At 29.6% G+C, this 12,346-nt stretch overlaps 1 protein-coding gene across 4 annotated transcripts in view; it reads right to left on the reverse strand.

Moving 5' to 3' along the window:
* Positions 1 to 12,346, reverse strand: part of Myb (proto-oncogene like protein Myb) — a 176,870-nt gene that overhangs the window by 57,160 nt on the left and 107,364 nt on the right. For all 4 annotated transcript variants that reach the window (XM_075359436.1, XM_075359437.1, XM_075359435.1 and 1 more), the window contains exons 7-8: positions 9,021 to 9,175; positions 3,085 to 3,212 (exon numbers count right to left, since the gene is read on the reverse strand). In XM_075359436.1, coding sequence (XP_075215551.1) covers positions 3,085 to 3,212; positions 9,021 to 9,175 — 283 coding nt within the window. The remainder of the gene's footprint in view (positions 1 to 3,084; positions 3,213 to 9,020; positions 9,176 to 12,346) is intronic.

Consider the following 12,346-nt stretch of genomic DNA (forward strand, 5'->3'; position numbering starts at 1 on the left):
ATAAGCTAAATCAGTTCTAGCTGTAGGATAATTAAATGTAATGGTGTCAAAATTATTTGGTATTAATGAGTATTTAATGGGTAGCTCATTAAAGTAATTTTAGATATATGTAAATCATAATTTTATTTACAAATAATAATTGAATAAATTAAAGATTACAGAAAAATGTTTTGTTAATATAAGAAAACCTACATCAAACTAAAAAAAAAGAATTAAAGGGCTAGCCAAATTAATTATGAAGGTATTTTTTTTTTTTTTTTTTCAATAGAAGAAAATTTTCATTAGGGACAATATGGAAAACTGAAAATTTCAAAATTTTTTTTGCTTGTTCTGCAGTCGTAACATTATGAAAATTTTATATTTCCATTGATTAGGCTGGTAAAACTAGAAATAAAAGATACAAAATTTCAAAATAATTCTGTTTAGGAATCCATCCAAAACTTTTTTCAATAATTTCTAAACTATTGTGAATTACAATAACACAGATTAAGAATCAAGTATTAAAAATTCCATCTAACGTAAATGAACAAAACATGAAATAATGAAAAAATTGTTAAAAAGCAAAATATAAATGTTATAGTGGAGAATTTCATTTAACATTTGATTTTATGCAAATAAGCAGGGAAATTATTATTAGATTAATAGTAAACATAAACTCTATACAAATTATTCATAAATATAATTAATTTAATCATCTAACAAAAAAAATACATTTGTATTTATGTAATACGTAGGATGCAGAATAATGATTCTATTATATGTTATAATTGACAAAACCAAATTATACTTCTTGGAGAATAAAGTGCTCTTGTTTAAAACATATATGAATCAATCAATTTCTAATTTCCTTCAGCAAGGAATTCCACATAAGTTATGAGAAAATTTATATTGTCCACATGAATTATCAGATATGAGAAAATGTCTGTTGCAACAGGTTAGCGGTTTTGAGGGTCATCTGTACCCTACACTTAAACTTGTCAAGTGGGTTATAATTTTTTTAAATTTATAAATGTGCAGGAAGAATAACTTATTTTGTATTGTATTAAATTACATTTAAAACTAAATAGAATAGCATCCAATCAATTTGGTAGTTGTTTATTTATCCTATAGACACACTTGATAACCATATGATGAATTTGATAATGTGACAATTTAAAAAAAATATTTTTTAATGTAATTAAATCATTAATAAGTTGATTTCTACTGTTCAATTATTATAACTTATTTTTATAACTTGACAGGTAGAATATTTTTTAAACAAAAATAGAAAGCAAACATATCTAAACTTTTAGTAGCTTATATACATATTCATTCATTCATAGTGTTCTGTCATTAGGTACTGTCATGGCTGCTGCCCTCCACTTTGTTCTATCCTTTTCTAATCTCTTTATCACTACATATTTCCCCTTTTTCGTAATCCTATATATCATTTGAAATCTCTTCCTTCCTGTTCCTTTCCTTCCATTCACTAAGTCTTCTATCGCATCCACTAAAAAACACCTTCTGCTTATACAATGTCCTAGCCAGTTCCTTTTCCTATATTCAATCACATTTAGCATTTTCCTGTTCTTTCTGATTCTCCTGAATACTTCTTCATTTGTACACAGTCTTGCCATCTGGCATTTATCATTCTGGACCAGATCTGCATCTCAAAAGCCTCAATTTGTTCTCTGTTTGCCTTTCTCATTGCCACATTTCAGCTTCATAGAGTACCACAATTCCAAATAAAACATTTCATTAATCTCTTCCTCAAAGCTAAGTTTAACTTTCCAGACAGTCTTCCCTTCTTATTAAATGCCTGCTTACTTCTTGATACTCTTGTTTTAACCTCTACTGTGCAAGTCAGGTCATTGACAATCAGTTATAAAGCTCTCTAAGTACTGAAATTTCTTCACCTGCTCTAAAACTTCATTTCCTATCTCAATCTCAATCCTCTCCTCTTTTCCACCTAATACCATATGTTTTGTCGTCTTCTTCTTTATCCTCATATCCTGACTTTCACAAGCTTCATTTAAGTCATCAAGCATTTTATTTAGTTTACTTGGACTTTCCACCAGTACCCCCAGGTAATCAGCAAAACACATACATCCTATTCGTCTTCCTCTGATCTTTATTCCTCTTTTACCATTCAGATGACATTTAATTATTTCTTCCAGATATATATACTAAACATTGTTGGTGACAAGCATCCCTGCCTCACTCCCCTTCCAATTCCTATTCTTCCTGTCACTCATTTCCTACCCTCACTTTTATTATCTGGTTATACTAAAGTTCTTCTATTAGGCACCACTCTTTCCAGTCAACTCCCTTTTCTTTTCCAAAATGAATAGTAATTTATCCCACCTAACTCTGTCAAAGACCTTTTCTAGGTCAAAAAAAAATGCAACATACTGTCTCCATCTCTTTTCCTTATATCTCTCACCTATTATTATTAGCAGCAATATAGCGCTCCTTGTTCCAACACCTCTTTTAAACCCATATTGTTCTTCCTTAATACTGCCATCCAATTTATTGTATATCCTCTTACTTAGTCCTCTGGCCATTTTCTTTCTTCAAGTATTCCACTGCACAGATCTAGTAATAACAATTCTCCTGTCTCTCCTACTGCTTTGAACAGTACAATAAATATTTCATAATATCCCTCAGCTCTTCCTTTTCTCATCATTTTAATTCTTATACGCAAATCAGAAAATGTAACTAGAGAGGTAAACATTTTTTATCGACAAAGAAAAATCGGAAAATGCAACACTGAAAGACTTTATACCACAATATTTATAAGTTTGAAATTAAGGAAGAACAAAAAGAGATTCAAATTTGTTAGGATTACAGTAACAGCTATAAAAAAAAGGAAATTAGATTGTAAATACTGTTACACAATAACTTGAAAATCAAAAGTTATCTGACAATCAAGATTACATGTATAAACTAACACTTTGGATGCAGTATTATGCATGAAAATATCTATTTTAAGTTTTAAGCTAGGTGCCATTATTTCTAAACGAGAATTAAAATATAAAACAGAATTTGCCATTATCTAACGAACATAATTAAAATTAGAAATGAGTAATTCATCAATTATCTCACATCATCTAATTTATTGGGTAAAATCCAGTCTTCTGCACTATCTGAAAAACTTCTATATCTTCTACTACCTTCTTTAAAATGTTTCCGTAGAATGCTAGGATTCTTTTCCTCACCGCTTATAAGACTATCTGCAAACAGAATTAAAATAAACTAGAGCATTACTACTTTCTTGTCAAGCTGTAACAGAAGTATGTAATTCTTATTTTTTTATAAAATTATTTTCTTTTTTTCTTTTTCTTTTATTAAAATTATTTTAAGCAACATTATACAAATATTGAACAAAGATTAAGAAAAGACTCACGCTAATTTGAAATCAAATTCACTCTATTTATAAAAATATTCTGTAAATATATTTTTAAGAAAGAAAAAAAAATATATATATATAATAGAAAATTATTTTATTTATTTACATGCAGCTAAAAAATAAGAACTCTTTTAAAATGTTTTCCTTAATGCCAGCACTATGCCATTATAATTTTATTAGCGAATAATAAGAGTAAATAAATTAATAAAACTTTAAAACTTAAATAACTAGTAATTATCAATCATTGCATCGCTTTAATATGTTGTTGGTAAGTAATGAATCATTCATAAAATATATTCTGCAGAACAATGAAATGAAAACATGAAAATTTTTAATTAGCAAAAAATATCATCTAGGTTCTGAATAATTATTTTAATACCAGATTAAATCTTTAAAGTTTATTTAAATGGAGATACCAATTAAGATAAAACATTAGAACCAGAGAAATTCTTATTCTTATTACAACTAATGTAAATGAAAACAAGAATTATCTCGGTTTTTGTAATAAATTAATAATAAAATAAATGTAATAATCATGAACTTTGATGTGCACAAATCAATTGCACAATTGGCTTTTGCTGTTTGGTTAGATGAATTGTCAATTTTGGATTTCTAGGAAGTAGTGAGGTGATGCCCAGTCTTGCTGATAGTAATCGCATCCATCTTTGTCATTGTCGTCTAACAAGAGGAATTAGAAAATTTTGAATCATGTCCATTTACGTTACCTCCTGGAAGAAGAACGAGCCTTATACTTTTTGTCTGCTTGAGGCACATAAAACAAGACCTTCGGGCTATCACAAATATGCTGCAAATTTCCACGGGGATTTTCACTACCCCACATTTGATAGTTACAGGTATCAACACTGTCACTAAAGTGAGATGTTGACTCATCACTACAAATTACATTGTTGTCTGCAATTCTAACCATCACTTCCACAGAAAACTGCAGCCAAGCATCTCTGTCATCATCTGTAATGCATTGAACCACAGTTAGTTTGAATGGTTTCAACTGCAATAGTTTACGTAATAAGTGTAAAACAGTCGTTTGTGGAATGCCAATCTCACATGACGCATGTCGAGTTGATTTTTTCAGACCATGAGCAATGCTTTCTCTGAGTTGCTTCACAGCAGCTTCAGGAACATGATGGCATCCTGGTGACTGTATGTTTAACACAACAACCTGTCTCGATAAAGGTTTGGTGCCAAGAGTAAATTGTATGCCTACTAGAAGGCTCCTTACCGTACTCTATGAAAATTACATAGAACTGCAGTTGCTGACTGCAAATCTTGAAACCAAAACACACAGCAAGTACCTTTTGCACCAGTAAATATATCCATTTTTAACAACACTGATGAAATGCACAGTGAAATGAGACCTCAACCAAATCTTTAAGTTATCTAAATAAATTTTTATTTCTTTTTAAAGTTATGAAGTCCTTTTTGAATCACCAGGTATATAATATATATGATAAAGATATTTATATATACAGAAAGTATCATGAAGTTCTCCTGAGACTTTCGTAACCTACTCTACTTGTGCAAATAATCAGAAAAAATCGTAAAAATATAGGTCTTAAAATGCTTCATTTGTGAGTTATGGCTAGTAAGATTTTGCTCGAATTTCCAATACCCCTACAAAATGAGGTCATACTGAAATTTATAGGATGTTAATTAAGCAGCAAGATTAGTGATTTCTTGTGGTTTTTGACCTGAAAAATTAAATAAAATAGGTCCCAGAACTGTATCTGCAATAGTTTTTGAGAAATCTAGGGTGAAAACCAATAAATTGGAGGTAAAAAACCTTGTTTATTATATTTGATGTACAATAATTTTCTGAAATGGGTAATTAAACACATAAAACTGTTAGATAAAACTTATACAGAATTTAATTCTGAACAAAATGGTATAAGATAAATTGAATAAAACAAAGAAAAGTTAGAAAAATTCAAATTTTATTTAGAAACAGTACCTTACTACATTTGTTAGAAAAGTACTTATTTAATGTAAACAGAAACCAAATTCTTTTTTGATGATATGAAAAATTTTTATATTGCACAACTTTAAAATAAAAATTACTTAGATAATAATCTTTTTATTAATAACAGAAATAAATAAATAATTTAAAAAATTATTATTTCAAAGTTGGCAATAAAATAACAATAGCTGATCAATAATGTGCACTACTGTAAATCATTCTGTAAGGTACATAATATATCAAGTATATCGGGTATTATGAACTGCGCTGTCATTAGCATAAGTTTCCTGTGAATTTTCGTTTGAACATGATCGGTTTGCCACTGAAGTAATGCCGTGTTTATTTACAACAGAGAAATACACTGTCATTTTGTACGTGGGTAATGGTAATGCTACAACAGCTTTTGCAGTAGAATATGAAATACATTTTCTGAATTGCAGGATTCCAGATCCCAAAAAAATTAGCACGACTTTCACAATGTTCTGGAAACAGGTTCACTAACTAGAATTCATACCAATTATAAAAGATCTGTTCAACACGACACTGTTATTGATGAAATTATTATTGATTTAACAGCAATTTTTAATAGTAAGTTTTGTTTTTACAAATTTTTCATTTCATCAAAAAGAATTTGTTTTCTGTTTACATTAAATAAGTACTTTTCTGACAAATGTGGTAAGGCATTATTTCTAAATAACATTTGAATTTTTAACTTTTCTTTTCTTTATTCAACTTTATTACACCATTTCGTTCAAAATTAAATTCTCTACGAGTTTCATTTAAAAGTTTTACGTGTTTATTACCCATTTAACAAAGTTATTGTACATCAAACATAAAAAACAGGGATTTTACCCACAATTTATTGATTTTCACCCTAGATTTCTCAAAAACTACTGCGTATATGGTTCTGGGACAAATTTTATTCAATTTTTCAGGTCAAAAACCGTAAGAAATCACTAATTCTATTCCTTAATTAAGTCCTAAAAATTTCAATTGACCTCATTTCATTGGGATAGCTGAAATCTGAGCAAAATCTTTCACTAGCTGTAACTCGCAAATGAAGCGTTGTTTTAGGACATATGTTTATTAAGAACTTTTTCCATTATTTTCACAAGTAGAATAGGTTATGAAAGTGCCGGGAGAACTTTGTGATACACCCTGTATTTTATTACATTCATATGTAATAAATTAAAAAACCATTCATTTTACATTTTTTACAATTTTGCATATGTTTAACTCCCTTTTCCAATCAGGTCTTAACCCACTTGTTTTAACATTAAATAATAGCTTGTGTGACATAATAATGTTGAGGCAACAAAGAGATAATGACAATAACCAAACTGATGATAATAAAGGCAAAAATGAAAGTAAAATACTGATTACTTTTGACACATCTGCCACAATATTTTACTTTATGATTCAGTATTTTATTACTACTTTTTTCATGATTTAACACCACTGTATTTTTATAAATATAGTTAAAGCAATTTTTGGATTTTATAAAATGTAAACTAATTCCTAGTCATCTCACATTAAGAATACCTATTCACATATAACTTCGTCACTTCTTCATAGTTGCAGAATTAATCACAAAGAAGTAAAGAAAACCCATAAGTAAATTATGAAATAGAAAAACTAAAAATTTAATTAACAGATTATTTAACATCTATGATTTGAAAACTTGAGAAATGGTATTTAAAACTATTTTCACAGGAATCTAGTCACATATACACGGTTAACTAAAAGTAGTTTCCCTGCATGCAAAAGTGGGAAATGTTGATTGTGCAACTGTAATATTACATTTATATACTATAATTATTATATATGCTATTCAACTGTTTTTAGTTCATTTTTCACCTGTATTAAAATAATGGCATAACTACACAAAAAAAAAACTGTATGCTTCAGTGTAAGAAATTAATTTTGGATGGTGCTTTCCAAGATTAATTTCATGTGAGATTTTCTAATTTTCCATAGTGACCAATAACCATTTATACTTGCATCAGTTGAACATAAAATTTTAAAATACTGGAGGCATCAGAGGTACTTGAAGACCAGGTAGGTCTAGAACTAGTAGCACTTTAAAAACAAACAACTTCTTATGGAGATATTATTAAAGTGCTTTCAAATGTCAACCAGAAAAGTTTCCATTAAAACAGAAATAATCAGAACAAGTTTACAGAATATTCTAGAGAAATGGAAGTTTAAGTGCTATAAGCCAATATTACTTAACACACTTCATGAAGGGGACCTAGAGGGTGGAATTTTATGAGGAATTTATCATTCATTGTGAAGCAGATTCCTTTTCTCTAGTAGAAAATTGTTTTCATTGGTGTGAAGAAAATCAAACATACCTGGAATTCACAAACAGTAATGCAGTTCAACAATAGTGAAATTTACACGTACAGGTATGGTGGGATCATAAAAAAAGAAGTTTTAAGACCTTAATCTTCAACAAAGTATAATAGGAAATTCAAATCTATTAGATATTCAATAATCTTTTGTTTGCCATCGACCATCCCGATCTTTGGCAACAAGATTTATCGCCGACTTACTGAGCTGTTCATGTTTGAGAATACCTTAATCACACTTTTCCTGAACAGGTTTTGTTTTTATTCATTCTGAGGAATTTTTATACAAAGTAGTTTCTTCAGTCTAAAAAAATTATTTGAACTATTAAGTTTTTGATTAATTTTTCAGAAAGAAGAAAAATGTTATTGAAAGAAATGAATAATTCAGAGGCTAATTGTTATCAAAAATCTAAAAGGTCAAATAGGATAACATTTCTTCACTTCCTTTAAACATGTAATAATAAAAACCTTTCTTGGTTTAACTTTGTTTATTAAATGCTTTCTTTAGGAATAATTGTGGAAACTGATTTTGAACTTACCTAGAATGAAGAGGTTTTGTAGATCTAATCAAGGCTATTTACACGACCCATCCAGATCAATCTTTTAATTATAAATTTCATACTATTAAGAAATATCCTGTTAATATCACAGAACAATAATAAAATTACTGTCAAAGATATATAAGGAATTTTAGTGTCACATATAACAAAACTGAATAATTTTTTACATTACATCACACAAACCACTAAAGTTTTTCAAGAACTGAAATCATTAAGAGTTTGTACTATGTTGATTTACAAACATTTTATTTACTGAATAACAAAATGTTTCAATTCCTTTAGTTTTTTAATAATACAAATTTAACACTAATTTAAATTAAGATAGCCTACTTTCAAAATGCTAATTCAATATGTAGATACCATGCAACAATATTCAGTGAATGTCAATAATTTTCCATATAAGTTTTAACCATCTGTATTCTTTCTATGTTAGAAGAGATCACATTATAGATAAAAAAAATGTAGTGTCTAACAATTTTCTAACAAAATTATTTATTTTGTATTTCTAACGAAGTTTATAGAGTTAAAAAATAAAAATTTGAGATAAACTGCTTAACTAAGCTATAATTTAAATAACATCCAGTTTCTCTGTTTTTATTTGTTAGTATTATTTTTTTTTATAGGCTTGTTAAGGCAAAAACCAAAGATGCAAAAGCCTATAACATCACATTTTCCTATAGATATAGCTAGTACAAAATTCACATACTAAAAATTAAAATTATTAACTGCAATGGTTCTACATTTACCTGAACGATGAAGTTTTGATTCAGGTGAATTGTTCGTCAGATCAAATGAAGATCTAACAAACTCAGACATATTAAAACCATGGCTGCTCGCTACACTAGACAATTTAATGGGACTACCAATGCTACTGGAGATAATCTGTTCACCATCCACAACTCTGAAATCATAATAAAGGGAAAATTAATACAATGTAATCAAGTATTTAAGAATCAACAGAACAGACAATGAACACTTCCTAAATGTTGTTCAAAATGTTTTTCAATGGTATCATCATGCTCAGAAACATACATAAAATTATCTTTAATAAAACATAATAAGAAAAACTAGTACTACTTGACAAGATGAAGTGAATAGTAAGGTACAGAGTAGATTACTTTGTAAATGATTACTTTAGCAGTGTATTGATTTACGAAAAAACCTATCACTTTTAAAACTGAGTGCGTCAAGAATTCATTATTTTTTTATTTTTGGCATAGAATTCTTCAAGAATAGAACAGAATACTTTGTACAAACATACAAAAGATTAATTCATTTGTGATACTGTGAAAAAGAAATTTTCAGCATATGAAAATGACCAGGATTCAAAAACAGCATCTGATGGATAAAAGACTAAGATGCACTCCAACTTGGAGGTTAGCATATTATTACTGTTGATGCTGTAGTTTATTTTAATTCAAGATAATGTTTACTTTGAAACATTTACTACAACAATATAAAAACAATTTTAAGATGAAATATAAAAGACAACAATTGATGTTGCTCATTAGGTAACTTAACAGTTGGTTGTAAAACAGGGAACAAAAAAGTGAAGGATGGAAACTGTAAAGAGGGATAAAGATTACAAAAAAAATAGATATTTCAGTTTTTAGCATGTAAATTACATATAAAAGATAAATTATTATGTAGAATACATAATACCTAAGAATAGCATCAAACTCATCAAATGACTAATGAGATATAGTATTGATCAGTGTTATATATTTACTATACAAGTATGCAGTCAGATGTTATAAAATTCTGGTATAACACATAATTTTTTTATGAAAACTAAACTATTTCAATACAAATTTTTTTAAGATAAAAACTTCATTTCAGTAATGTTTTTTAAACTTGTACAAAAAAATTTCAGTTGATTTTGGGGCCATCTTCAGCAACTAGAATATAATTAAGGTGTAAAATTTGTGTTAAATTATATGCTAGCATTTATTTCACCTAACAAAAGACATCACTAGAACAAATTTTCTTATACAGGACATGAGTTTTGATTGCCATATACACAAAATGTTTTTATTTTTTTTTATTGTGAAGCCTCCAGCTTGAATAAAATTTATTAGACTACCAGATTAAGATTTATGCTGTTCTAATCAATGACAAGAAAAATATTATTTATGATTCAAAACATTAGCTACTTAACACTGCACTAATCTTTTACAGATATTTAATATTATACAGATGCCACAGAGAAATGGGGAAAATGTTAATAATTAGAAAAAAATAAGTTAAGTTACTTGATGTTGAAAATATGTTTTACAAGAGTAGTAATTTCAATATACATTACTTTTTAAAACCTATTTCCCTTAAATGCTGTCCATTTTTGCATACTCATTCAGTAAGCCAATTCTAAACATTTTGAATAGCACGGCGCATGTATTCTCCGGGATGTTGGTGATTTCCTCTTCAATCTATTTTGGAGATAAGCAAGGTTTCTTGGTCTAGTCTGGTACACAACGCTCTTCAGATGTCCCCACAAAAAGCAATGTTAGCAGTCCTTGAAATTATGGAAGCCCCAAACAAACGTCTCACTACTACCACAGACTATCGGGTAGTATGTGAGGTGGCTCTGTCCTAATGAAACTAGGTTTGTTGAAGGTCACAATTCGGAAGAGAATGGAGCCTAGGAGCAAAAAATGTCTCTAGCATGTTGACATAATGTTGAGACATCACAGTAACAGCACAACCCCCTTCATCTTCAAAGAAGAAAGGGCCTATCACCCCATGACACGAAACTGCACACCATAACGTAAGTTTCGCACTGTGTAACGGATGCTGGTGAAGCTGAGCAGGGTTTGTTTGTGCCCAGTAATGGAAGTTTTGCTTATTCATGTATCCACTTAAGTGATGGGCTTCATCTGACATCCAATGAGTTTCAATAGCATTAGCATTCTCACTGACTTTAGACAACAGTTTTTCATAAAATTGCAGATGAAATACCAATCTTTAGGTTTCAGTTCTTGGACAATTTGAATCTTGTAAGGATGAAATTTCAGGTTATAGAGTATTCTTTGAACGCTTCAACATCCGAGCTCCAATGATGAGGCAATTTTCTGCACCAAACGATGAACACTGCTTACCAACATTGTCTGGCATATATATAGCTCCTCACTAGGTATTTTTTTCAAACCCGAACCAGTCTCTTTAAAATTACAAACCCAAGTTTTGATTGTGTGAAAAAGGAACTTGACCGTGGGGTGGGATTTCATAGTGTCACCAAAATATTCTTTGGGAAACTGTCACACTATCACCATGTTGGTAAAATGCAGTTACGGCAACCACATGCTCTACACCATTCCACTGCTCCATCACAACTAAATGTCCATTACTGCTCTACAGTTGGAGAAAGAAACATCTTTCTCCCATTTATGGTACATCTACAGCCTAACAACATAAAATTCAAAACTTCCCGTTTCTCTGCACCACCCGGTACTATCATAAGTACTTACTACTATCATAAGTATTAGTAGTCTAATAGCAGACTACTAATTAAAATGTAAAAGAATTACAATAGCTGTTGATAACAGAAATCTGTTTTACAGATGTCTAAGATCACTCTTGGTTGAAGTAATCAGGAGTGCCTGGTGTTTTATACAGACTTCTGGTGGCTGGTATGGCTGTAGTCTATAGGGAACTGTCATACACTCAGTTATAGTCTATAGAGACTCTCCAATACATAATAGGTCTTCACAGTTCTTAGGTGTATATCTAAACACAGGAAGGAATTTTACCACCAAAAGATCACTATATACTCAGACAGAGAGGTAATCCATAGGGCGGTCAGCTCCTATCAGTTTAATTTTGAACTTATATGGGGATGTCACTTTTACCAATTAGTAACACTGAGTCGTTCAGATTCCAGGTCACTGATGCATTGGAGGAATGAAAGGAGACTTTTTGGCCATTTGAAGAGGCTGATTTTTTTATTGCTCTGATATGAGATCAGTAATTTTTTTTTAAAATCACAGTTACAAGTTAAATATTATTTATTAATGGGTAAGTGAAAATCTATTGTTGAGTTGTTACAGAAAATTTTACCAAGGTTCTGGTCACATTA

This window comes from Lycorma delicatula, chromosome 3 (genome assembly GCF_047948215.1).
Source record: "Lycorma delicatula isolate Av1 chromosome 3, ASM4794821v1, whole genome shotgun sequence".
NCBI lineage: Eukaryota > Metazoa > Arthropoda > Insecta > Hemiptera > Fulgoridae > Lycorma > Lycorma delicatula.